The sequence below is a fragment of the Scleropages formosus genome, chromosome 15, assembly GCF_900964775.1.
Source record: "Scleropages formosus chromosome 15, fSclFor1.1, whole genome shotgun sequence".
In the NCBI taxonomy this organism is placed as follows: domain Eukaryota; kingdom Metazoa; phylum Chordata; class Actinopteri; order Osteoglossiformes; family Osteoglossidae; genus Scleropages; species Scleropages formosus.
Genome location: NC_041820.1, coordinates 14,833,313 through 14,858,560, shown reverse-complemented (window position 1 = coordinate 14,858,560; position 25,248 = coordinate 14,833,313). Strand labels below are relative to the sequence as shown.

Below are 25,248 nucleotides of genomic sequence, written 5' to 3'. Positions count from 1 at the left end.
CTTTGGTCTCCGCTGTGGGAACCAGTTGAAGTGAATTAGCTCCTTAGTCCCACAAGGCTCTTCCTCAGGAGAGTGAACGTCGGTCACCTTTGCTCTTCTAAAGAGAGATTTTAGAGTGGTAAGAAAAGAAAATACACTTTAAAACTGTATTTTAAAAATTCATAACTCGCTTATAAGCAAGTATATAGTCATAAGTCTACTACTGTAATTAATACCCAGTAAGAGATCAAGCGGGAAATCCGAACTTTGCGTGTAGCGGAGAGAGGACGAGGTGGCTCGGGCGACCCCTGCTGGCCGGAATGCGCTACGACACCGCACAGCTTCATTTATCATCAAGAGCTGCATATGGAGGATTTCCCACTCACACAGCTACACTCCACACTCAACGGTACACTCCTGTTTGCCTTACGACTTTGCCAACTGTTTATTTCTCGGAAATGCGTTGCCAAATGAAACAAATATTACGACATTATAATACTTTTATTACTTTTACAAGAAACAAAAATAAACCGAAACATGATCATTCTTGACCTGGTCCTTCCCCACCATGATTCGCGAATCGTGATCTCCCCACGCTCACATATGTTTTCTCGTGTTTTCGTTTTGTCCGCTTTGCTATGGAAACCTTTTTTTTTTTTGTATGTAAACTCGTGAGCCCCTGACAGCGGCGTCCGTAGGATAGGCAATGTGATCCGTCCCTAAACTCCATTCTCTATTTTTGTGCTTCCTCGTGCTGCCAAGGCCCTGACGTAATGCTCCGTGTTAATTATTAGCATGTGGGCAGCGCTGCGGAGACTCTCCTCCGGTTCGAGCAGAGCAACAGGAGGCAGTGAACTCAGTCAAGATGGCAAAGCGCGCCGAGCCGCGATGAAGGGGCTGCGCTCCCCACACCTTTGACATCGGCTGCCTTTCACACTTCTGCGACCACCAGCACCACCGATGCAACCGCGCCCACCCAAACGTGAGTTCAAATCTGTGTGCGCGAGCGATTCGATTTTAAAATACACCAGGGGCAGCCTCGCTTCGGTTGTTAACTGTGTAGCTGCACCCATTGTTTCACACTTGTTTATTTTCGCGAAGTTAACCAACACATGGGACGGATCGCCTAAATTGCACGTGTTATACGTTTGTAGTAAGTTCAGTTCGGTGGTGTGTCTGTGTGCGTATATATATATGTATAATATGTATGTGTGTGCGCGCGCGCGCTCCGTTCCGGGCGGCGCTGCCCGTTCGTTCCGCGAGCACGCGGCGGGGCTCGGACTAGTGGCGCAGGCAGGGTTACCCCCCCCCCCCCCGCGGCTTTGCTCCCTCCTGTGTTCGCCGAGTGCTTCGGCTGCCTTTTCCCCGAGTTCGTGCGCACACATTCCGCACTTTCCAACGCCCTCCTCCTCGCTGCGACTTTCATGTGAAACACACATTACTACTGCGACTTTCTTCTGAGGTATTTTCTGGGTTGAGCGAGAAGGCTGCGAGTCAGTCGGCGTCTCTGACGCGAGTGTCGGCAAGAGCGAGCTGGAGCCACACGAGCAGCACTTTTCCCCCTATTGGTGTGTTACGTGTTGTCGAGGCAGTTTTGCACTAAATAACCCACCAGTTTTTGGGGGAAAGTATTACCACACAGCCCAGTTATACTGGAAAATAATATTTAAAGTTCCTACGCGGTTCGTACTGACGTGGAATGTGGATTGTAAAAGGTGGTGAAGGGCGGGTATGTATATTAGTGTGGGGATACGGCACCCCGCTGATGAAGAATAACACGAGTGGGTGGTTTATCCCCGCAGTTTTTCCACCCATTCCTATGTGGGATTCAGTGAGACGGACTTATTTTTAGGAGTGGGTGGATGAGCTTTATTTTAGTGTCGCGTCCTACGGCACAGGCCGGCGTCCGCAGGCGCAAAAAATGAACTCCCGCTCTGGGCTCGTGCTTGGCGAACAACTAAACTTTGTCATTTAAGCGCGAAAAAAAAATGTAGCAGAAGGGTCCCTCGGACACGAAGAAACGTGTGTGTGTGTGTGTGTGTGTGTGTGTGTGCGCGCGCAGCACAGAAAGCGTCGTGTGTTTTGTGAATTCCTGCGTTCATTGGGCTCCTTGACTTGGTCAGTTGGGCGAACTGAAGAAACTTTTTTTTTTTTTTTTTTTTTTTTTTTTTTTTTTTTTTTTTTTTTTTGCTAAGTAATACTTTTTCTTACTTACTACTTAATTGTATTTATGAGTCGCTAAATATTGGCAAAATAACGTGAGAGTTCGGGAGAAAAGTGTCTGTCTCATTGATTTAATAAGGTGGTGATTCATGTCATGGCTGCCACAGAGAGTTATGTTTAGTTCTCCTCAGGGCTCTTCTGGCCCTTGGCTGGATGGGTCCCAGTCGTCACTTAATAGCGTGTCCCTCTCCTAATAGAATGTATTAACACACTTTCTAATTATATGTGTTGTTCAGAGCGTGTCTGGTATTTCTGTTCCACAGCGACCGTTTGTCTACCTGCTACTGCGGCTGGAAAGGGGTCCGGGCGCAGCAGCCTGGATGTGGTGTTTTACCACCACCACTGGGCCATGATGTGTGTGTCTACAGATGTTGCCCCCCCCAAAAAAAAAAAAAAAAAGAAAATGTAACCACTGGGTTTTTCTGTCCTTACAGATCCAAGGAGTTCCCCTGTGGAAAATGGCCAGCAAGGCAAGAGCTGGTGTGAACCTTTAAAAGTTGTCTCCTCCCTTAAGACAAATCCAAGAACGGACACCAGGGAGAACTTGCCACGCGAAGATAAGATGCCAATACTCTTAAATTTTGTTTAATAAACTACCCCCCCCCCCCCCACCACGCACGAGTTATTGTCGGAAGAATAAGAAAGGAAAATCTAACTTCTGGGTTTTGCTGGAAGGCTGAAGCATCAAGATCAGCGTCGACTCAAGAAACGATACGGTGCTCGATTGAGTTCTCGTCCCTGGCATCCGTCCACTAGACCATGATGTTTCGCGACCAGGTCGGAGTTCTCAACAGCTGGTTCAAGGGGTGGAACGAGTGCGAGCAGACGGTAGCCCTGCTGTCCCTGCTGAAGCGCGTGAGCCGGACCCAGGCCCGCTTCCTGCAGCTCTGCTTGGAGCATTCCCTGGCCGAATGCACGGAGTTGCACGTGCTGGAGGGGGAGGCCAACAATCCGGGTGAGTGAGGACCGTCGCCACTGCCTAAGGTACCCCGGTCGCGCTGGGTGGTGCGGTGTAGTTCGCTCTTTTGGTTACCTTGGTGCAGAGTGGCTGGTCCTTCCAGCTTCTTTAAACCCAAGCCAGGGAATAAAATGAAAAATAATGGATGGCTGTTGATCACGATGTTCTTTGCAACTGCAAACCTGAGTGTAAAAACCATTTTAAGATTGTTTAAATTCTCCAACATTACTTTTTCTTTAAAGGCAATAATAAAGCCTGTATTATGAGTCTGTCATTTATTCACCTGATTCACCGTTCTTTAAAGCAGCTTACCGTTGAGATGCTCACAATTATTTACCCATTTAAACAGTTGGGTAACTTTTTACTTGATCAGTTCAGGATAAGTACCTTGCTCAAAGGTACTACAGCAGGAAATGGGGTTTGAACCTGGGGTCCTTTGAGTGCAGGGCGACAGCTGTAATGGCTACACTACCTGCAGCCTCCATTGACCTGTCAATCCTAGAAATTTTACTAAGAGCAAATGGCCTTTTGGTTAAAGAATCTTCCTTTGGTACGGGTTAGGATTAGGTTTTCTTATTCTTGTCATGGGGTGATCCCAGCAGAGTGCCTACGATGCATTACGTACCGTTGAGGTGAATTATCTGTTCTTTGATTTAATATACATGAAGGGTGGATTGATTTTAATCAGAATTAATGGAGGTATGAAATCTTAAAGGTTTCTGTTAGCTCTACTAAGGAGGATTACACACTAGTTGGTGATGGAAGATAATTTGACTTGTAAGCAGAAGGTCATAAGTTCATGTGTCATGATGATACCCGTTACCTTGTACTTGAAAACTGATTAAATTGCTAAACAAAATATATATCTCATTTAGGATACAAGTGTCTGCTCTTAAAGGGGCTTTAAGAGGTGCATTCCTAGTAAAAGTCGAATTTGCTTTGTGGTGCAGTAGGAATGAAAAGTTTTTGTATGAAAGGAGACGGTAAAATTCAGATGTTCAGTGTAAAATGTAAGAACGGGGGGGTGCGGTGGCACGGCGGGTTTGGCCGGGGCCCTGCTTGGGGTGCCTTGTAACGGACTGGCATCCTATCCTGGATGTGTCCCCCAGCCCTGCACCCTGTGCTGCCAGGTAAGGCAGCTCCATCTCGCCACGACCCCCCCTTGGGACAAGCGGTTTCAGACAGTGTGTGTATGTTAGACCAGCCTGAGTGGCTGATGCTTGCGATTCCTAGCCTGCACTTGTGTGTTGCCCTGTATTACGTGGCTTTTGGTACAGTTCGTTAATGGGTTTCTTCATTGTATGTTGCTTTGGAGAAAAGCGTCTGCTAAGTTTAATAAATGTATTAGCTGTTGGTTTTGAATGAAGTTAATGTCTGTGAACCTTTGTCTGGGTGTTCCATTTCCCTCGTCCAAATCAAACGTAGGACAGTAACGTCAGCAGTGCCAAGCCCTCTCACCTTTGGGTGAGTCACCGGGCTGAGGAGGGTTTCCCAGACAGCCACAATGAGCAGCGCACAGGCTGTATTGCCTTAATGCTGTCATAACCCTACAGCAGTTTGTACTGTGCCAGTAGCCTCACAAAAATGAGATCATCAACTTATGAAACGTGGCTGTTGGTACAGTTCGTTAATGGGTTTCTTTTTGTCCATGAATTTTTTTTTTTTTTTTTTTTTTCTTTCCTCTTTCTTTGAAAGAAAAAGAAATTGGAGAGTTAAAAAGCACTGAAGGGGCTTTGGTGGCGTGGCAGGTCTGGGGGTTCGAGCCCTGCTCAGGGTGCCTTGTGATGTAGGTCCCCCCCCCCGGCCTTGTGTTTCTGGGTAAGGCTCCATCTCTGTAACCGCCCCCCCCTCCCCGGGACAACTGGTTGTTGACAATGAATGGGTGAAAAGCACCTTGTTGGTGTTGTGTTTAGTACAGGTTACCAGTGCTTCAAAATATATTTTATTCTTGACTTACTCAGGTTAGTTTTGATAAATGTCTGAGTGAGACATGAAGTAACTGATATAGGGCCTCTTAACAATGTTTTTTGTAGGGCAACTTTTATCAAAAAGGATGACTTTATAGGATGGCCTTGTATTTGTCTCTATGCATAGAAGTGGTCTCTCTAGGGTTAACTTGCAGCTGGAAATTGAGTGGAAAGACACCATTATTTGGAAAGTACTTCACTAATGAAAGGAATCCACAATGACCTACTTCTTTCACTCGCTTAAGTTGCCTTGTCTCCTCACCCATGTGATGCAACTTATTTTCCTCTTGACGCAGCATCAAGTAAACTACAGCCACAGTGTGTGCTTGTGTGTAATGCAAATGTGAAATTATATGCAATTTCATATTTTGGGAACAGTTTTTTACTGGACTCAAAATAGAAATCCAGTGAATTAAGTACAGTAACACTGTGTACTGAAATTACAGAATTCTTTTAGTGCAGAGCAGCAGTGTTTTTAACTACATAATTATATATTTCAAGTCTGTGTGATGTAGGATGAGGAACTGAACTTGTGACCAAGGTTTGCAAGTTCAAACCCCAGAAGTTTCACTGCTGTGGTGTCCTTGAACTGGATGCTTTCCCTAATACTTTAACAGTTCCTCCAGTAAATATTTGACCTTTTAAACGGAAAACTGTAAAATCACATGCAGGGGGTTTACCAAGTCTTTTTTTTTTTTTTTTTTGGTTCATAGTATCTTAACTCACTGACTTTGTCTCTTGATGTGGAATTTCATGGTAATTTTCAATGAAACATGAATTTGTAACTTCATTTTTGTTTAGTATCTTTCTCCTGTTGCATCAAGTTAGTGTGATCAAATTTCCTTTCTGCATTTTTGCACTTTGATACCCCATATCACAGGCAGTTTGTAGGTACAGCTGTTGGGTTAAGGATTGTGGAGGTACCATTACAAATGAGCATGATACGTTGCTGTTCTGTCACATATTTTGCAATGAATGGTTATGAAGTTGCACATTACAAACCCCAGTTCTTGTGTAGAGGTGTTCAGTTGAGGGTCAGTGATAAAACATGGATATTTATTTGTAGCATTAGGTGTACAAAATAATAATTTAAAAAGTGCAGTTCCCCTTGTGGAGTTGTTGCAGTGCACAATTGTTCAAAGATGATTACAGTATAAATGCTAGTATACTTTATTGGAAAATAACTCAAAATGAGTCATTTTCCAATAATTTAAACTTCTTAACCAAGATTTTTAATGGCATCTACCTGTGGGAAACCAGTCAGTTATGATACCAATAAACCCTTTTGAGCTAGTTTTTTTTTTTTTTTTTTTTTTATTAAAAACTTTTATACATAACAGCTTTGGCAGGGTATAATGTTATACTTCATACAGCTGGGTATCTTACTAAAGCAAATTCTGGTTAAGTACATTCCTCAATGGTATGCTGTGACACATTTTCACCTTTTGACCATCACTGTAAATCATTATGCTACAAAATGGACTGTTACGAAGATAAACATATATCATGTTTGTATATTGGGGTATCATCTAGTTCATACAGTTGTGGATGAGCCTAAAAAATCATTCAAGAGCAGTTTTCATATTTTGAAAACGGGTTATATAGTCATCCCTTACAACACATCCATTAGAGGTAAGAGAATTCAACAAGAGTGGTTTCATTTAGTCCCCCCTGCTTCAACTTAATTTCTTTGTGTTTACAAGTATTGAATTTGGATTTTGCTCACCACCTGACATTTACATCTATTTACATTTAGCAGACACTTTTCTGTATAATGGTTAAAATTTAGTATTTAGCTGATGTCTTTCTCCAAGATCATTTTATAATGCTAGATACCCTGTGCTAATCTCTACAATCATTTATTCAGCCACACAGTGCTATACACAATATGAGCAACTTGGAGTGGTTAATCCACCTGAAACATGTTTTTGGACTGTGGGAGGAAACCAGAGGGCACAGAAAAAAAAAAACTCTCGGGGGGGGTGTGGGAGATGCAAGATGACATTTATATGTATATTCTAAATTTATAGCTGTATTTATAGTTTAATTCGAAGTAATTACAATGTTTTTTTTATAAATGCACAAACAGAACATTGTAAATAGAAGTGTATTGCCACATGTCAAATATGGCTTATGCTGCGACAGGGTTAAACAGTTTTCTTTTTCCCCTCTTTACATGCGGTATTGGCAGCAGAGCAATATAACGCCCACTTGCGTTTTATATTCTGCAGGTAGTTTAGTGACCAGATGACCTAAAATGCGTGTCTGTGGACTATAAGAAACATTGGGGCATGTTGTATCTATGGAATAGTTACATGAGTACAGTTAGACATACAGTATTATAATCGGAGGGGCGCGGTGGCACAGTGGGTTGGACCGGGTCCTGCTGTCCGGTGGGCCTGGGGTTCAAGTCCCACTTGGGGTGTCTTGCAACAGATTGGTGTCCCGTCCTGGGTGTGTCCCCTCCCCCTCCAGCCTTTCGCCCTGTGTTGCTGGGTTAGGCTCCGGCTCCCCGCCACCCCGTACGGGTCAAGCGGTTTCAGGTGTGTGTGTGTGTGTGTGTGTGTGTCTGTCTGTATTAGGGAAACTGTGTTAACTGATGTTGAATATTGGGTTTATGACCGTTTTAGTGCTATTTGGTAACATTTTAGCATAAATTCTTGTCACTTTTGGGACTCAAGTACACAATGTTAACTCGCATAGTTACTTTCAAATGTTATGAGTTCACCTTAGAAAGCATCTTTCTTTAATGCATTACCTTTGTGATGTGCGGGAATACTCTAGTGTTGTACCACATTCTTCCCGTTTTATTTAATGAAGACTGTTGGGTCATTTCAGTCACTTACACAGGCTGTTCTTTAAGAACAAGAACAGTTTCTCTTGGTGCCTTCAGTTAAATTACTACACATTCAACACAAGTGATAATTTGTTTATATTCTGTATACACCTTTACTGCTGACTTGTAATACACAGTTTTCTATAAAATATTTTCAAAAAAAATTGGTAGATTTTAAACATTTCGTAGTACCACAGCATGTAAATTATTGGTTGTTGATTGTATTTTGTAAATTCATATGGAACGTCAGTGTTGAAGGAACTTTCGAATAGTTACTTTTTGACTAAGAACTGCTGTGATAAGAGTGGTTGTCGAGTTAGATTAAATGACTGTAAAGTAAACGTTATTTCAGGGTTGGAAATCAATATAAGTATTTAATTTCATTATTTGTTGTTGAACCATTTGTTATTTAGCTTATTACACCATTTAGTGTTCTCTGTCATTGTGGTAACCACTCGAAGGTGATTACTAATACATGAGGAATTTAAGTCTGTTTAACCAAAGCATGACCAAAGACCACATTGTTTCCAGAAGGACAGGGAATGAAATCTTCTAAGGAAAAATATTTAAGTTCTGCTATAATTTAAATACTAAGTAAACCATCTTGTGTAACCTGTAAATACGGAAACGGTGTACATTCGCAGTTGTATTTCCCAAAAATATGTCGAGTACCTAATGTGAATGACTTTAGTATCATTAATGATACTAATAGGATTCACCTCAGTAATAACTTTATCAGGAGGGTGGGTGATTTAAAAAAAAAAAAATTCTGATGTTTTGAATACATTGGTTTTGTCAAGGCTATTATGGTGCCTCTTATGCTACTAATGTGGACTGAAAAGGTTCTACATATACTGAAACAAAATATAGTAGGGATATCTTTTCTGTAAGAAATAATGTAATATGTGAGTGTGGACTGTTGACATAAAGAGCTGAAAAGCAAGTTGACCTGTTCAGCTTTTCATCTTTTCATGTGGGGCTAGGTTCTGTTTGGTCAACTGTTAGATACTTGTGTTGACTGACTACAGGAAATATAAAATGATGAATTGCACAGTATGAATCTACAGCATGTACAAAAATAAATGAAGCAAGACACTTAGAATGCTTGTGATGCAGTCTGTAGATAGTGAGATCTAAAATTTTGTGGATATGGGTAATCTGGGATATGCTGTGCATAACAAATGCTTCAAAGTATACATATGTTTATTTTACCTTTTTAGTTAATTGTTATTGTGTATGGTGAGTTTCTGCAATTAGCTGTTTGACAGATGTAGTAAGTGACTGTTTTTTAGGGTTTTATTGCTACATTATAGTAGCACAGGAAATGAAGGTCTGAGGATCTTAACACATGCTGTACTGTAAAACTGTGTACCACTAACCTCGCCATTAAATTTCCCTATTTTTGGAAAGTGAGTGCTGTATGTTTTAAAGGGGTCCTTTTTTATTATTTCTGGTGATATGGCAATGCTGTCATTTTAAGCAAGTTTCACGCGGATGGAATGAAATCTGCTAGTTTGTGTACTGGTACAGTGTTTTCTTAATGTGTTTTATGAAAATTAGATGACTTTTAAATGCAAATGTAAAAACACTTGTTGGCGTTAAAATGCATGTCAATCTGTCAACATCACTACAGGGATGAAGTACAGCGAGACAATCACAAATAAGGAGCAAACTGTCTGCATGTCAACATGTAATTGGGATCATCTGTATAGATTCTCCAGTCAAACCATTTGAAAACATTCATAGTTTAAGGTGCTATTTTTAAATTTAGGTAACTACATTCTCCTTATTACACTTTGCTACTTGATCTACTTTCAAATCAGTGTAAGCTGTCACATTCCATGTTCATAGCAGTTTCCCCACCTATGGACAATGTGGGTTTCATCTACTTTATTGGTTTAACAGGACCAATGTGGACTGCACCTGTTGTGCCTGACTTTGCACCATATCTAACTTTCCTTTGTCCCTGGGCAAGAAAACATTTAAAAATAAAACATTCCAGATGGGGGGGATCATTATAGCAAAATATGACAAGCCTGCTGCAAAAAATTGAATCGCAATATTTTCATGTTGTAAAAAATACAATTGATAATATTCATGATACAATTTTTCATGGGTGATAAAATAATAGTATTCTTGAACAGTGGATAGCTGATGAGGATTGTTCTACATCTGATTCTACCCTATGGAGATATCAATTGTATGAGCAGAAAACATTTCCATTTTATCCGGACTGCTGTGAAGAATTTTATCTGTGGAGTAGAATCCATCCTGAAAGTTGCAGGGCAGAGGACGCAGGGTAAACATCCTGGGTTGGCCATTTCCAGACCAGTTTACAGACAAATCAGAGGATGAGTGTGGGCAAACCGTGCACTGTTAAACCTGGCAATCAAATCTTACCACAACCAATTTACAAATGTACTCTAAAAATCTATTTGGCTACCCTTTGTACCAGTGATGCTACTAGTTACTTGTTCCTCTGAATGTCTTCCTCAGTTGATTGGCTATTGTAGGCCTCTTGAGCTGTGCTTGGTTGATGTCTGATGAATTAATGTTCATGGCAACTTTTGAACATAAGGTCATTACAAGAAAAATGTGTTAAATCCAGATGTTCAACTAAAAGCATTATTTCCATTGCTTTAGGAAGACCTCCTGTTTATTACTGAAAAATATTCCTTTTTACATGACATGTAATGCACTTTGAATGGCAATGACTTTGCTCTAATGTATTTGTCTGTTAAAGGTTTTAAAAGTTGCTTGGGGATCATTTGTGGACAGCAGTTTGTCTCAAATCCTTGATGGAATCCAAGTGTATGTTTTTATGTTCAAAACTTTTTCATTTTTTACATTTATTCATTTAGCAGACGCTTTTCTCCAAAGTGGCGTACAACGCAGCAAAAATACAATTTGTGCATTACATTAAGAGAAAGGCATGGCTGTAGACATGTGATTCTTAAGTAAACCTAGTTTACTATCCACTTGATGCACCTATTTGAGCAATAAATATCGGTACATCAAGTGGATACACAATCACATACACTGCCGGAGTAGCAGCAAAAGGCCTATCTGGGGAAGATCATGAAGTTGTGGTGCATGAACATTTACACACATGTGAGCTGGAGAGATCTTGGGTGAAATGGGACTGGAAAAGGTGAGTTTTCAGGCCCTTCTTGAATGTAGACTGTTTCTACAGTTCTGAGTGAGAGGAGAAGGTCTCTCCACCACATCAGAGCCAGAATCAAGAACCTCTGTGCGTTACCCGTCGTTTACCTTCCAAATCATTTGCAGAACATTACTGACCTTGACACTGGCCTTGAAATTCATTCTCCAGTCTTTAGAAGACCATAAAGGTTTTTATTTCATATGTTCCTGTGCTTTGAAGCATTTACTTTGCTTTCAATCCTGGAAGTATCTGCTTAGTACGTTTCAGCCAGTGCTTAACTCACTTAAGAAATGCACCCTGTCTTTTATAGTCGTGAGAGGCCTCCCTGTGTCCTCCTCAGTTTAGTCCAGGAAGGATCTAGGCTGTTTTAAGGTATGACACACCTTCCATTTCCTGGTTATGAAAGAATCTAGGCTCTCTGGGATATTTATACTTTCCCATGTTTGTGTCATTCTACTGAACTTTGCTTTGAAAACTTACTGGATTTTTGCTTAAGTACACTACCTAACCAGGCAGCCTCACACAGATGGGTATTTTCACTCTGGAAAGTATGGAAAATTTCCTTGCAGAAAGAGGCCACTCAGTTGTTAGGCATTTTAAAGTAATTTTTCTTATGTCCCTTAGATTTGCTGCTGCATATTATTTAAATGGTTGCTTTTTTAATTTTACAAAGAAACATGAACTGCAGTGGTATAAATATTTTTTTTAAAGCAAAAAATTGTTTGTCGTTATCAAACTTGATAAACCAATGAAGGCTTTCTAGTGTAGCTTGTATTTGGTTTGTACTTTGGTATGCTTCGTTTTCATGTAGCTCCAAGCAGGTTTTTCTTTCTTCTGTCGAGAGTCTGTGCTTGAGAGCTTGAGACGTGAAGGAGTAGCTTTTCGAGGATCTCTTATTACAAAAGTGCATTTCTTCAGTGTTTTTTTTTTTTTTTTTTTTGCCCAAAACCACTGTAATGTTTGGGAAATGACATTCTGTTCAGAGTTATACCCATGGTAAGCTTAAAAATTAATTTGACTATTCAAAATGCCTTTCTTCCTTCTTTTACATGAAAATGCAAATCTCCACCAAAATTCTGGGCGTTTTGCTCTTCCTAATTTGTGAATTGTATTAACTCTTTAAAAACCTGAATGCCTTTCCACAATGGAAGTTTTGTTGTGTCACTCTGATCTTAGGAGTTCTGGGTAGTGCCTGCCCTGATCTTTACATTCTCTTGGTAACCATAACATTTCTACAGATGTGCTGAAATTAGTCCGTTGGCACAACAGTATCAGAGTTCAGCTTTCAGTGTGTGTGTGTGTGTGTGTGTGTGTGTGTGTGTGTGTGTGTGAGTGAGTGAGTGAGAGACTCAATAAGAGGACAGTATCCCTAGTGCATGTCGGAGTACTCTGCAGTGCATTTCCTACTCTTTCATGTCAGCCTACTTTATACGTCCTCTTCTAGAGAAAGTGGCATTTCACCTTCAAGTGGCTGGTGCCTTTTAGTTTAGTCGTTTTTTTCCTCAGTGTTTCCACAAAACGTGGGTAGCATTTCAAATGCACCCAATGTAGTGTAGTCTTTTCTCCTTCAGTATCTCATGGAGCCCACCCTGAAGAGGTTTTTCTTCATTTACATTACAGGTACAGCAAAGTGCTCCTTCAGAAGGGGGAAATGATTATCATTCTTCAACAAGTAAAGGAAGGAATAATGGTGTCCCAGGCATTACCTTAAATAGAGAGCTTGGACTCTGGAATCTTCCGACTAGAAGATTGCATTCCATACATAATTCCAGCAGTGACATTCCTATCCTTGCAAATCCATAACCTCTGGAACTTCAGTAGGTACACCGAAATACTGTACTACTGCAGATAAGCTGTTTTAAAGCTGTAGTGCTTTTTCTTAACATCCTTTTGTTTTCTGACAATTTAAAACATTGCCACCTGAAAATTGAGATGAATGCTTTAATGCAAAATTTGAAGTGGCACTACTCCCCCCCCCCTTAAATTTATTCTTGTGTATGAAAATGTCTAATGTATTTGTAAGGAAAGAGTAGTGTGCCCATGCAAGTCCTTGAGTCGAATTTTTGAACGCTTGTGCGTCGTTTGAAAGAACAGTGCTGCGATGTGGCAGGAGAGAGGGGTCCAGCGTGCCTGCTGAGCAATGTTAACACGTGGATGACCCGGTGCCAGTCTGACTCTGCTACGTACTGACAGAAGCAGGTGTTTCCCCAGTTTATCTGTCCAGCCGAGCTCAATAGACGGTCAAATTGGGCTACTATTTCCAACCCTGAGTGGGATTAGAGGTCATAAATATAAATTAGAGGTCAGAAAAGAAACGCATACTTTTGACATACAAACCGAGAGGTGAGTATGGAGTGTGGTGATCTCTACGGCTACAGTGTGAAGAACACTTAACCTTGCAGTTGTTTGGCTATGTGCCCAAATGCTTGCAGACAGTGTATGTAGCTATGCCTTTTGCCCGCACCTAAATTATTCTGGACATTCGCGGTGTTGAAGCCGGTTGTTAGCACACGTCTGTCTCTTCCTTAGTAGGACCTACAAGTGTTTTGTGTCAAAGCCCACACCGCAGAGGCGTGGACCTTGCCTCTTGAGGCGACTTAAGCCCAGTTCTGAGTCATCACTTGCAATGATCTGGGTCAGTGGGCTGGATGACTGGAAAGATTCAGCTGCCATAGGCATCACCTTGATGCTGAGCAGTGGAAGGAAAGCTCGCTGCGTCTGGGCCGGCACGGGCCAGCGTGGACCCGCCCGAGTCGGCCAGCGGCGCAGTAGGGTGGAGTGGCTGCCTTCACAGGTTGGTCGGTGAGCAACATCTGCATTCGTAGGACACTGAGAGGTTAGTTTAATTTTCAGGGAATAAGCTTGTCCTTTCCATTTAGTTGGGCAGTTTAGTCAAATTCTCTTTGAGAATCAGCTTTCTGTGCTCCATGTTGTACTGCAGTCGGTGTAAAATTAAAGGGTGTTACACTCTGATATTAAACAATGTTACGTCTTGTGTGACATTCCCAGGCCCCTGAGCTTTATTTGAAGAGACACACCTTAGACTGTTTTCTTACTTGCTCCCCTTGTGCAGAATGCACTAACTGTCACCCCAGTACCCCCACCGCACCCTCCCTTTTTTCTTTAATTTTGTGGAACGCATTAGGACTGGGGAGGCCGTTTAAGGAAGTGTTCGTTATCGTAGGGGCAGGATGATCTCAAAGAAAAAGTATGTCTCTAACCAGAGCCGATTCGGATGCAGCGCAGCAAGTCGGAAACTGTGCATTCTTCAGCAGAACTTGTGGTATGCCAGCACATTCCGCACTGCTGAGCTGGAGAGAGCCGTCGGAGGCATGGGTGGGGGAGAGCTCACTTTCCCGCTCTCACTTGCCTTTTCCAAATGTTCTTTTCCTCTCCTGCTGTACGTCCTGGAAAATCCTGTCCCTGAGAATTCTTTGTGTGTCCACCAAACAATTTTTACAAAGTTTTTCCTTAGAAAGGGTTCAGGACTCGCCCTGCTTTCGATGCCTCGGGCTATTTGGTTCATTCAATGTGGCGCTCTCTCCATCTCTTAAAGTTCTCTGTACCCAAAAGACCTTGGTAGCATTCAGTGATGTGATTGAAATTTGGTCATGAGCCTCAGTAGAGACCACTTTGGATATGTGTATATGTAACGTTTTCAGACATTTGATTTGTTGATCCCATTTCTCAGTATGGATCCCTTCAAAATGATATTGAACTTGCTCTTCTGGTTTTTGTTTCACTCAACACCCTTATTCTTGTCTCAAAGGAGCTGTGTGTCTCCTGTCAGTTTTTAGTAGATGTGCTCCCTCATCGTCTAGTATAAATAGGGCGTTATCTCTCAGCCTGTCTTATTGGGGCTGTGTGATGAGGAAGGCCTATTTTTAGATCTGGAATCATGTGTCTGCTAAACGGTCTGTCCCATGCAGACGTGTATGTGCGGGTTGCCTCTTGTGGATGGAAGCATTCCTAATATTCTGCCTCTTTTTTTCCCCTCTCAAAAATGGGGCAGACCAAGATTCAGCATTTATTTCCATTTCAAAAGCAATCTATATCACATTGAAATTACATTTTTTCCTATTTAGTTTGTTGTTAATACTGGATAAAACATTTTTTTGCTAGGTCATCAAAATAAGTGTGTGTATGTTTTGTTTCATGAACAAGCTGTATGAACATTAAATAACATGACAGAAGGCAAGCCTGGTACAGACATGTTCCTTTTTCCCCCTGATGAAAAACTGACTTGTTGGGGGGTGGTGGGTTTGGTCAGGTCCTGCTCTCTAGCGGGTCTGGTGTTTGAATCCCACTTGGAGTGCCTTGTGACAGACTGGCATCCTGTCCTCGGTGTGTCCCCTCCAGCCCTATGCCCTGTGTTGCCGGGTTAGGCTTGGGTTTGCTGCGACCCCACTTGGGACAAGTGGTGTGTGTGTGTGTGTGTGTGTGTGTGTGTGTGTGTGTGTGTGTGTGAGAGAAGTTGGATTTCGAAAATAGGGTATATGTGTTCCAGGTTCTCAAGCGTCATCACGTTTGGGGAAGGGGAAAATCGAAGTGACTACATGCTAACTAGTCACAGCCACAGACAGATGGGTGAGTCCATACTTGGTTACTTGGGGAAAATACAGATTTATTGATGTCTTGTATGACAAAAACATATGCAGTGAATAAGCAAATATGACAAATAAGATGCCAGAGATCTTACAGAAGCAAGGAAAAAAAGTTTTTCCTCCCTCTTTAGGATGCTATGTGTTGTGTAGGTGAAATAACTTTTTGCTGAAAAGTCTCATAAAGTGGGCTGAGTATAAAATATAACAATACTGGAATCATTGAAAGTAGCACTTTCGTCAGCTGCTTTATTTGCTAGGGTTGAAGGCCAGATGGAGTTCACCACTACGTATTGCTTGCGTTTATTTAAAAGGGGGGGGGGGGAGGGTTTTCCTCTGTCGGACAGTCTGATTCATGGATTCCCAGCACCAGCCTTCCTTCTTACCGCTTTCTGGAGCTCTCAGACAAGGTTTAAATGTGGAATGAGAGCAGCTTTGTGTGCCCGTGACAACTGCAGTGAGTCACCGCTCTGGTGGCAGGGAATACAGGCCTTCTCTCCAATGACATGGGATAGGATTCAAACATGAACACTGAGCTCTCCAGCCAAACAGAAATGTTGTACAGAATTCACAGGTCTCTGCACCTTGTTCTAGTCAGTTCACAAACAAGTGTAATGTACAAATACAGGTGATACCATATTCCTTAGGCTCTTTTGTTCAGAGTTCTAAACATGTTCAGTCAATTTAGTTTTTTGTGCAATTGCTTTTAAGGGGCCTGTGTCTCTGTGCACTGTACATTATTGGTTCTCTAGTAGGTTTACGATATTGCTGATATTTTAATTTGTGCAATGCTTCTTGAAAAGAGCAAGCAAATGAGTGATCAGTTGGTTTTCTGTTGTATTTATTTCTCAATGTTGGGTTGATTTGAAACATACAGATGCTCAAATTCCCTCAGTTAAAATTGTAAGCTTCCTTTTCCTTTGTATATGGAGTGTTAAGTTATGGTAAATTTCTCCTATCACAATTCAAACTGAAAGGAATTGCATCCTTTTGTATCATCCAAGCATCTACAAGGAAATGATTTCTTGAGAAAATGTGTTCCTGCTTTTAAAAGCAAAGCTTTTGTGAAGCTTGATTGATAGAGGTTTTGGTGGGGGGAGTACATTAATGTAGAAGAGAAAAGCAAGGTAGAAACTGTTCTTAATCAAAGGGGAGGGGTGGCTGAAGAATGAGAACTATGCAGGTGAGAAGAATGTTGCCTTGCAGACCATTCCTATCAAATTACTGCATTCGGACTGAGACACAATACCGCAGGACAGTGCAGAGAGTGGGGAATGGGGTCAGAAGGCATAATCCACCTCTGTCAATGAAAGTGATAGGTAAATGAATGATGAACCAACACCAAGACTGTGCATATTGTGCCAAGTGAATCTCCAGTTCCTGCATGTTGGGGCTGTGTTCTTGCAGGCTTCCAATGAATACTAGCTCCCTCCACCTTTACTGCCATTCTTCTGAGTCGGCTTTCAAATGATTACTATAAAGGGAGACTTTGTCCGTATGCGCTCTCTCTCACACACACATCATTTGAAACCGCTTGTCCCTCAGACAAATGAATTATACTTTGGATTGGTGTTATTGTGACGGTTAATTTGAGCACAACCCCATATTTCCAGGGTAATCAGCACTTAACACCTCAATTTGTTTGCTGTCACACACAACTAGTTTCACTGTGGACCTCCCAGAAGCAAAATGTTAATTATTCCATATCAGTATATTTTCACTGGACTCCTGTTGACCCTAGGTTTTTGAATTCTCCATGTCTAAATTTCAGACCAAAATTAGATCCAGATTTTTTTTCCACTTTATATATATAAGAAATAAGGTATCATTTATCCCTTCTGCAGTAACACAGACCGAATATATCGATAATGTTCCTTTCACATGTTGGACCGCCCTTGTCAGGTTAGGTGTCAGTGCCCGTTTCCGTTTCACAGGTTTGTCCCATTTAAGACGTGCCCCTGTAATCCGTATTGTCTGTGCATATTTTACAACTTCTTAGTCTCACTGCTTCATATTATCAAGTCTACTTTGTACCATGAATGTATCTGCTATGGGTAATTTAAATTTGTAGTGACCAGAAGATGGAATGAGATGCAAAGAAAATACCCAATTTTGATATATATGCTCCCTTCTATCAATAATACCTTGTTTTAATCAGCCAGACAATTTTTTTAATGGTTCTGTGATTGGACCAATTGGTAAAATAAGGGAAATAATTTTATGATTGGCTAATAAAGTGGTAATTTCTAGTAATAAAATGGAACTGCTTCCTTTTGGAGGTCCATGTTGAAATGAGTTGACTTGTCAAGAATGAAAACAAAATTGGTACTAAGAGCTGTTAAAATAGATAAGGAACCTGTGCTTTCTGCCTTAGGCAAGGGATACCAATCTTTAAGGGGGGAGCGCGGTGGCGCAGCAGGTTTGGCTGGGTCCTGCTTTCTGGTGGGTCTGGGGTTCGAGTCCCGCTTGTGGTGCCTTGTGACGGACTGGCGTCCCATCCTGGGTGTGTCCTCTCCCCCTCCAGCCTTGTGCCTTGTCTTGCCGGGTTAGGTTGTGGTTCGCCACGACCCCGCTTGGGACAAGCAGTTTCAGACTCTGTGTGTGTGTGTGTGTGTGTGTGTGTGTGTGTGTGTGTGTACACACTAATCTTTACGCTAAAGCTAGTGGATTTCCCACAATGTAAAATGAAGCAGATTTTGCTTAGAAATTCATGGTGTGTTATGGTTTTTTTTTTTTTTTTTTTTTTTCTTTGGCCCATCCCTGTGAATGAAAACAATGCAGTTAATGGGTATGTGTGACCTTTGAAGAAAATGTACTCACTATTCTGTTTGTTACAGCAAACTTCACAAAATGAATGTCTATCAGACTACAGTATATCTATATCCATTTCTTCATTTAGTGGAAACCTCCCTCATAGTAGATGTAATTGTCTGAAAATGCTCCACATAGAACAACTCTGTACATTTTCTTTTAAAAGTGAGAAGGGCAAACTCATCACAAGACTCCTCAGTTGCCTCATCATTTTGTCTTTTTTTTTTTTTCTATGCGAAAGGGGCCTTCTTTTTTAAAGGTTACTTTCATGATTTTTTTTTTCCCCCTGTTATGTGATGTTCAAAAGTTATGTACATAATGTGTGCATGAAAAGTATGAGGGAAGGAATGCCTAAATGGAATCCACTTGAATCTTACTCTTTGAGGCTAGTGATGTAGTAAGTTTGAGATGCATAAGTGAACATAACATTAAGAACAAGCCGAAGTGGACCAATGAGCCTTTGACCTTGAATGGGCCTATAACAGAGGCAGGCAATCAAGCCGCCTCCTCTGCAAGAAGTCATCACAATTGTCATTGTCACCATTTTTGGAAATGTTGCACACCTGGAAGACAGAAGGCCATGATGTGAAGGTGTTTGTTTGTACTTTATGATGATGACGACAGTGAGTATTATTTTAAGTGCTTCAACACTATATCAGCGTTTATAGTGATGGTTTCACAGTTTATTAGGAATTATTGTTATACGCATGTTTTAGTGCTCTTCAGATCGTACTGAGGTCTGTTAGTCAGTTTTCTGAAAGTATTTCTGGTAAGGATAGTGGCACTTTCACAAAATCAGATTTTGTGGCTTTTGGCAGTGGTGGAAATATTGTAATTACTCTATTTGAGTAACAGTAGAAATGGCATCTGAGTGTATATTAGTGTGCTATAGTGTGTGAGTGACACAATGTGTTTCACTGATGTATGGATGAGTGAGCCAGTGTAAGTAGTGTATCTAGCAGTGTAAGTCACCTTGGTGAATAAGGTGTGTGGACTGATAACACTACCTAGTATTCATTGTAAGTCGCTTTGGAGAAAAACATCTAAGTAAATGAATGTAAATCTGTAATGGAAGTGCACCGGATGAAATTGCTTTAGAATTGCCTCACTTGCTTCATGGGGTATTGAGTAGACTGTGTTTTTGTTTTATAATTCTGTGCCACCCAGAAAACCCTCATCCGTTATTTTGCTTTTAAACTTTTTTGTAAAACGTTTATAAAATATGTATCATAACATGAATATGAACCACACCCCATTTTAGGGTTGATATATATGCTGATATCAACTTTGGGCCCACATTACAAGTTCTCTATTTGTAGTGGGAGTCTTCCCAAGTGGTGTAACTTTATATATCTATAGCACTTGCTGAACCCAGCTGGAATGAGCAATTTTAAGGTATGCAACTCTCAGGCCGTTAACAATGGGTGCCATGACCCTAGATATCTATAGACCATCGCTTGGGCTTAACATCCCCTGACTTGCAGAGCATCTATTTTAACAGAAGTACAAGGTGAGAAGTTGAATCTTCCACCTCTTTCTCTTCTTCACTAAATTTAGATATAACTAGTTTACTAGTATTCTTAGATGTCACTTAAGATTGGAAGTAATCAAGGTATTGAGTGGCTAACGGTTTGTAAAATTATCAGTCAGATGTGTTCATTTTGTACAGATATGTTAAATATGAATGAAATGGTAATTTTCACACATTTCCTGTGGATTTGATGCATATTGCTCCACTGTTCCTGAAAATTTGTTGTAGCCGTGCTAATAGTTTCTACCTCTCTTCTAGCGGTCATCAGCCAATGGCAAAGTGAGCCCAAAGAACGGGTCATCTCCTTGGTTCTGACCCATTTGCCACTACTGAAGCCTGGGAATGCAGAGGCCAAGGGGGAATACATGCACCTCCTGCCCAAAATCCTGGCACACACCATTGAGCACGGGCGTCACCTGGAAGAGAGTCGACAGCTACTGTCCTACGCCCTCATCCATCCAGCCACGTCGTTGGAGGACCGTGCTGCACTCGCTCTCTGGCTCAACCACCTGGAGGAACGAGCGGCCGCTAGAGGGGCGGGTGATTCCCTGGAGCGGACACCCACACCCCATCATCAGCACCCCCACCTGTACCCCCAGCACCAGCGCTACGGTTCAGATGACCGTCTCAACGGATGGCAGAGTTCCAGGGACTCCAGTCTGGGTGGCTGGCACCACCAACAAAATGCAGAAAATGGGCACCTCTCCCTTTATCCAGCCTCCTCAGTCCCCACTACTATCAACACAGTGGGCACAGGCAGTGGGACCAGCACCAGTGAGTGCAGCTTTGTGTGTCTGTGTTTCCTGTCCCCTCTCTCTAATGCTCTCTTGAGTTACCTTTCTGAACATTTCATTCTCCCTTTCTTTAGTTTCCTACTGGTTATCTAATCCCCCTTCTTGGCAGCTGTACTCTGTCTAGTTTTACCTTCTCTAAATTTGGTAAATTTCATAAAAGCAGTCCCAAAAGTTTGTTTTTACTTGGAACTAAAACCACTGACCACAACATTGAGTAATAAATGGACATGGTCATCATAACCCTATCATAAGATACAAGCAGTGCACATATGATACTTGGACCAAAAGTAGGTGCAACAAAGACATTTGGATTTAGCATATCTGTGGTTAGAGAGGGATATTTCCAGCTAAGAATGCAAGGGTCTTTTTCCTGATGAAGGAGACAGCTGAGGATATAAATAATAACACATTTAAACCTCAGCTGGAAAAGATCCTTTTTATTTTGGACTGCTTGAAGTTTTAGCAGCAAAAAGAGTAGTTTTTATTTTGTGTGTGTGTTTGTAAACTTGCCTCATGCTGATGTTCTTTGCAGAGGTCAAGTTTACACACACGAAATTACATTAACAAAGATGACTTGTTTTTATCCAGACAGGGAATTTTTTTTTTTTTTTTTTAAATAATTGTCTGGGTTTTGTTGAATAGTTTGTTTCCCTGTGAGAAATGTTTGGATTAAAATATGAATTGGTATTTGCCTAAAACAAAAAATCAAATTATCAGCTATATATGCCTCATTTTTGTTAATGTGTAAAGCTAGCAGAAACAGGTAATTATTGTTGTGTAGATGAGACAGCCTGGCAGAATTTAAGTGTACAGCATGCCATCTTTCTACCCACTCCCCCTCCTCACCAGCTGGGCAACACATACCTCTCAGTCTCTTCTTTCCATGTATGGTATGCTTTGCAGAGTCTGTATTTAGGAAAAATGGCTAATATTTAGGGACTGGAACTTGTAATGTTATCTGGTCACCTATTTTAGTCTAGCAGTGAATAACTATAGATAGCCCAAAGGGTTACTGCTACATATTGGAGGAAGAGGCTTGTGGAATACCATTGCATTATACTATTATGCCATCTCCAGTAATGGGAATTCACCCCACCCCGAGCACTTTTTCTTTACATCTAGAAGCATTTACTATTAATCACAATATTACAGAACAGTGTAGGTCAACATCGCTTTTGTTTGGATCCTTACGTTGTAGGTTCGTTAAATCTTGTGTGTCAGTTATGTTTTTTAAAAAAAAAAAAATAATAATCCTTCTACTAAACATACTTGAGGTTTGGGTAATTTCTTGTCTTACTGCTTAACCATTGTACTATTTTAGTTTGACACAAGTTGGATGTTTAAAGGCGGTGGTGATCATCTTGTATGTCTTGTATACAGAAATTTGTTGATTAAAATTCCAGGAGGAAAAACTGTGGAGTGTACGTACCTTGTGACAATTAGACTTGGATGTTGTTTGACAAAAACGGCCTTTACTAGAAGTCTCTGGAGCCAGTCTAGTGCTATATGGTGTCTTTGTCTTGCAGTCCTGTCTGGTGGGCAGCACACTCCTCTGAAGCGCTCTGTGTCTCTGACCCCCCCAATGAGCGGTCCTTCTGGTCAGCCCCTGGGCCACGGTTGGCTGTCCCAGGAAGATCTGCGGGTCCGAGGCCCAGCTTCAGATCATGCGCCCTTGTCCCCTCAGAGTAGCGTGGCATCCTCAGGCAGCGGAGGCAGTGAGCATTTGGAAGAGGGCATGGGGGGTGCAGTGCACCGTAGCACATTCCACGAAGAGGGCAGCGGCATGAGGGGTAAGTCAGTTGAGGAACTTTCCATCAAGTTTTCCCAGTTTATTCTGTTGCTGAATTTCAGCGCCTTGAACTTGGTGCTGCGTCTGTTTCTCTGCTGTATACTCCATGCACCTGTAACCCCTGGACAATTCTTAATGTGTAGTAGGAAAGCAACCATCAGTTGAGGGGATGGGGATGAAGGAGTTGAAAAAGAGCACTGTAGTCTGTACTCGAATTTCCTTTGAGGTTTTATAGACATTTAAATCTTATATGATTGATTTAGTAAAGCAATTGACTTTATACTGGTGTTTATGAAATCATGATTCACCCCATCTTGTAGCTTATATGTGTATGGTGTCATCATGGAATATGGGACTTCGTTGAGGAAATTGTTTGCCTCGTAGGGTGCTCCTTGGCCTCTAAAATGGCTTCGTATTCCTTGGCTGTTGTACAACCTTGCATAGCAATCATGTGAGCCAACAGCTGACAAGATGGTTGCCTACACCGTTCCAGAGCCACCATGTGTAACAGTTAGCAAAAATGTGGGTTGAAGGCATCTCTTGACCTCCTCTAAACATAAACCAGTCTGTATTACTTTTTCCATTGTTTAGAGCCCATGTTTTGTGTTCATTGCTCCAGGTTATGCATTTTGAGTGCTGACTTTGGATACAAGGTTTCCAAAGGGTGTCTGTGCTGTAAATGACGCTCACAGTTCAGTTTTGCTGGGACTGGGTTGCAGAAGTGTTTCAGTTGTAATTTTTGAGTTGTAGCTTTTATCAGCTACCCTGTTAAGTGTTTGTTTACAAGCCCTTTTATAGATCTCTCTACATCTTTACAATCAACTGTGAGCATATCCCCACCTTCTAGAATAGTCCTTTACTTCTTATCAGGTGTTGAGTACAAATAACAGTTAGAAATATTAAATGGGTGTGGGATTTTTTCATTTAAATAATGCCTTGCAGAAGTATTGACCTTGTGAAAGTTTTTTCAAATGTAGCAGGATTAGATATATTTTCAGTCAGTATTATTGAGAACTCATGTTCAAACAAACATTTTTAAAGACAATATTAGTTCTGAACACACTGAAGCCAAAACAACTGATTCTGTTTGCATAATTATTCCAAGCCAAAGTCCAGCTTGTCCTGGGTAATCTGCAACTGTTACCAGAACAACCTGGAAATCTAATCTGTCAGTGTTCTGGGTTCGCCTCAGAGTCACCTCTTGGTGAGACATGTCTAGTAGCCTTCCGGCAGGAGGCACCCATGGGGCATTCCGAGCTGATGCCCTGACCAATGTAACTGGTTCCTCTTAATATGGAGAACTATCAACTGTATATAATTGATAATGAGAAATTTTTCTTGTCATTGAAAGTGAGGCCCACCATCCTCCAGAGGGCATTAATTTCCACGGCTTGTATCTGCAGTTTTATTCTTTTGATCACTACCTAAATCTCTCATCTATAGGTGGTATCTAGATATAGACTAAGAAGTACATTCAAAGCTATGACCAAGTCACAATACTGAAGCTGTTGCACCAAGCTTTTGTTCAGTCTTGCATTTCCCCTTGTCATAAAAGGACCGCAAGGTTATTAAATTCCCCTACCTAGAACAGATTCCCCATGTAGTTGCTACCTTTTACCTGGTGAGAACACCTCAAGGGTTTAAGTTTCTGACCTTTGTCCCATCTGCATTGCACTTAATTGTGAACTGCTCTAGTATATTCTCCAGATCACTTTTCAAGAGTCTCTAACATGACTACATAGTCTGCAACAGCAGTAATAAAATACTTTTAATCCCCTGTCTACATACCCTCTAAACCTTGATGGAAGGAAGGAAAGCCTGGTTAGCAGGTTCAGGAGTTCCTCACTGTGCTCCTTTCTCCTCCCCCTTATGTTAAGACCAGCTTGGACCCATTCTTGCTGAGGATACCTTGGGCAACATTCTGCTTTCCCTTCCTGGTTTGTCAGATGAACAGGACACATTTGGACTTCATCTCCCCAGCTTCTGATGAATGGTGGAGAAGCTATTCCAAGCCCATCTATAAATATTTTGTTAACCTGCCTTTTGCTAAAATAACAGCTTGAAGTCTTTCTGGGGTCGCAGTCCTTCAGGTTTGCATACTGGTGACTGATGTTCATTCTTAGCAGATTTGCTTCAGCTCATTCAAGCTTCTTGAACAGCAGACGTGGGCTTAAATTTTTGAAACCTTTCTTGCAACCCTTCTTTTCAGGATAGTGTAATATAGAACTCCTGGTATAGCTGACTGATGAACCGTTATTCCACTGTCAGCCACTGAATTGCATAAGTCTTTCAAAATCGTTAGCTAGTCACATTGTTCAGATTTTGAGTTGTGTGAAACCGCCTTTTCTGGGCAGTGTGGTGTAGCTTCCATGTCTTGAGTGGTCAGTGGGGGTCAGTGGAGTACATTTTTTGTTTGCTTCCTAATAGATACATTTTTCATCTCTTAATGTTTCTACAGTGCCTTCACTTGAGAGTGCTACCTTAATTTTCATACCTTCAGATTTATTTCCTAATGTGACTGTTTTTCCACCCATGCAATCTCAGAGCTTCCAGAGGGTCTTTAAGAGTGGGTTTCTTGCTAAATTAATTGGAATAG

At 41.4% G+C, this 25,248-nt stretch overlaps 1 protein-coding gene across 6 annotated transcripts in view; it reads left to right on the top strand.

The window, feature by feature from the left end:
- Positions 1 to 354: 354 nt before the first annotated feature.
- The window catches only part of samd4a (sterile alpha motif domain containing 4A), a 41,094-nt gene continuing 16,200 nt past the window's right edge, over positions 355 to 25,248 (top strand). The window contains exons 1-5 of one of the 6 annotated variants that reach the window (XM_018727317.2): positions 355 to 388; positions 774 to 961; positions 2,637 to 3,157; positions 20,328 to 20,843; positions 22,390 to 22,653. In XM_018727317.2, coding sequence (XP_018582833.1) covers positions 2,962 to 3,157; positions 20,328 to 20,843; positions 22,390 to 22,653 — 976 coding nt within the window. In that variant the 5' untranslated portion in view covers positions 355 to 388; positions 774 to 961; positions 2,637 to 2,961. Of the gene's footprint in view, positions 389 to 754; positions 962 to 1,397; positions 1,442 to 1,506; positions 1,548 to 2,062; positions 2,098 to 2,636; positions 3,158 to 20,327; positions 20,844 to 22,389; positions 22,654 to 25,248 lie in introns of those variants that run through there. The other 5 variants (XM_018727321.2, XM_029258680.1, XM_018727320.2 and 2 more) reach the window with 5 other exon arrangements.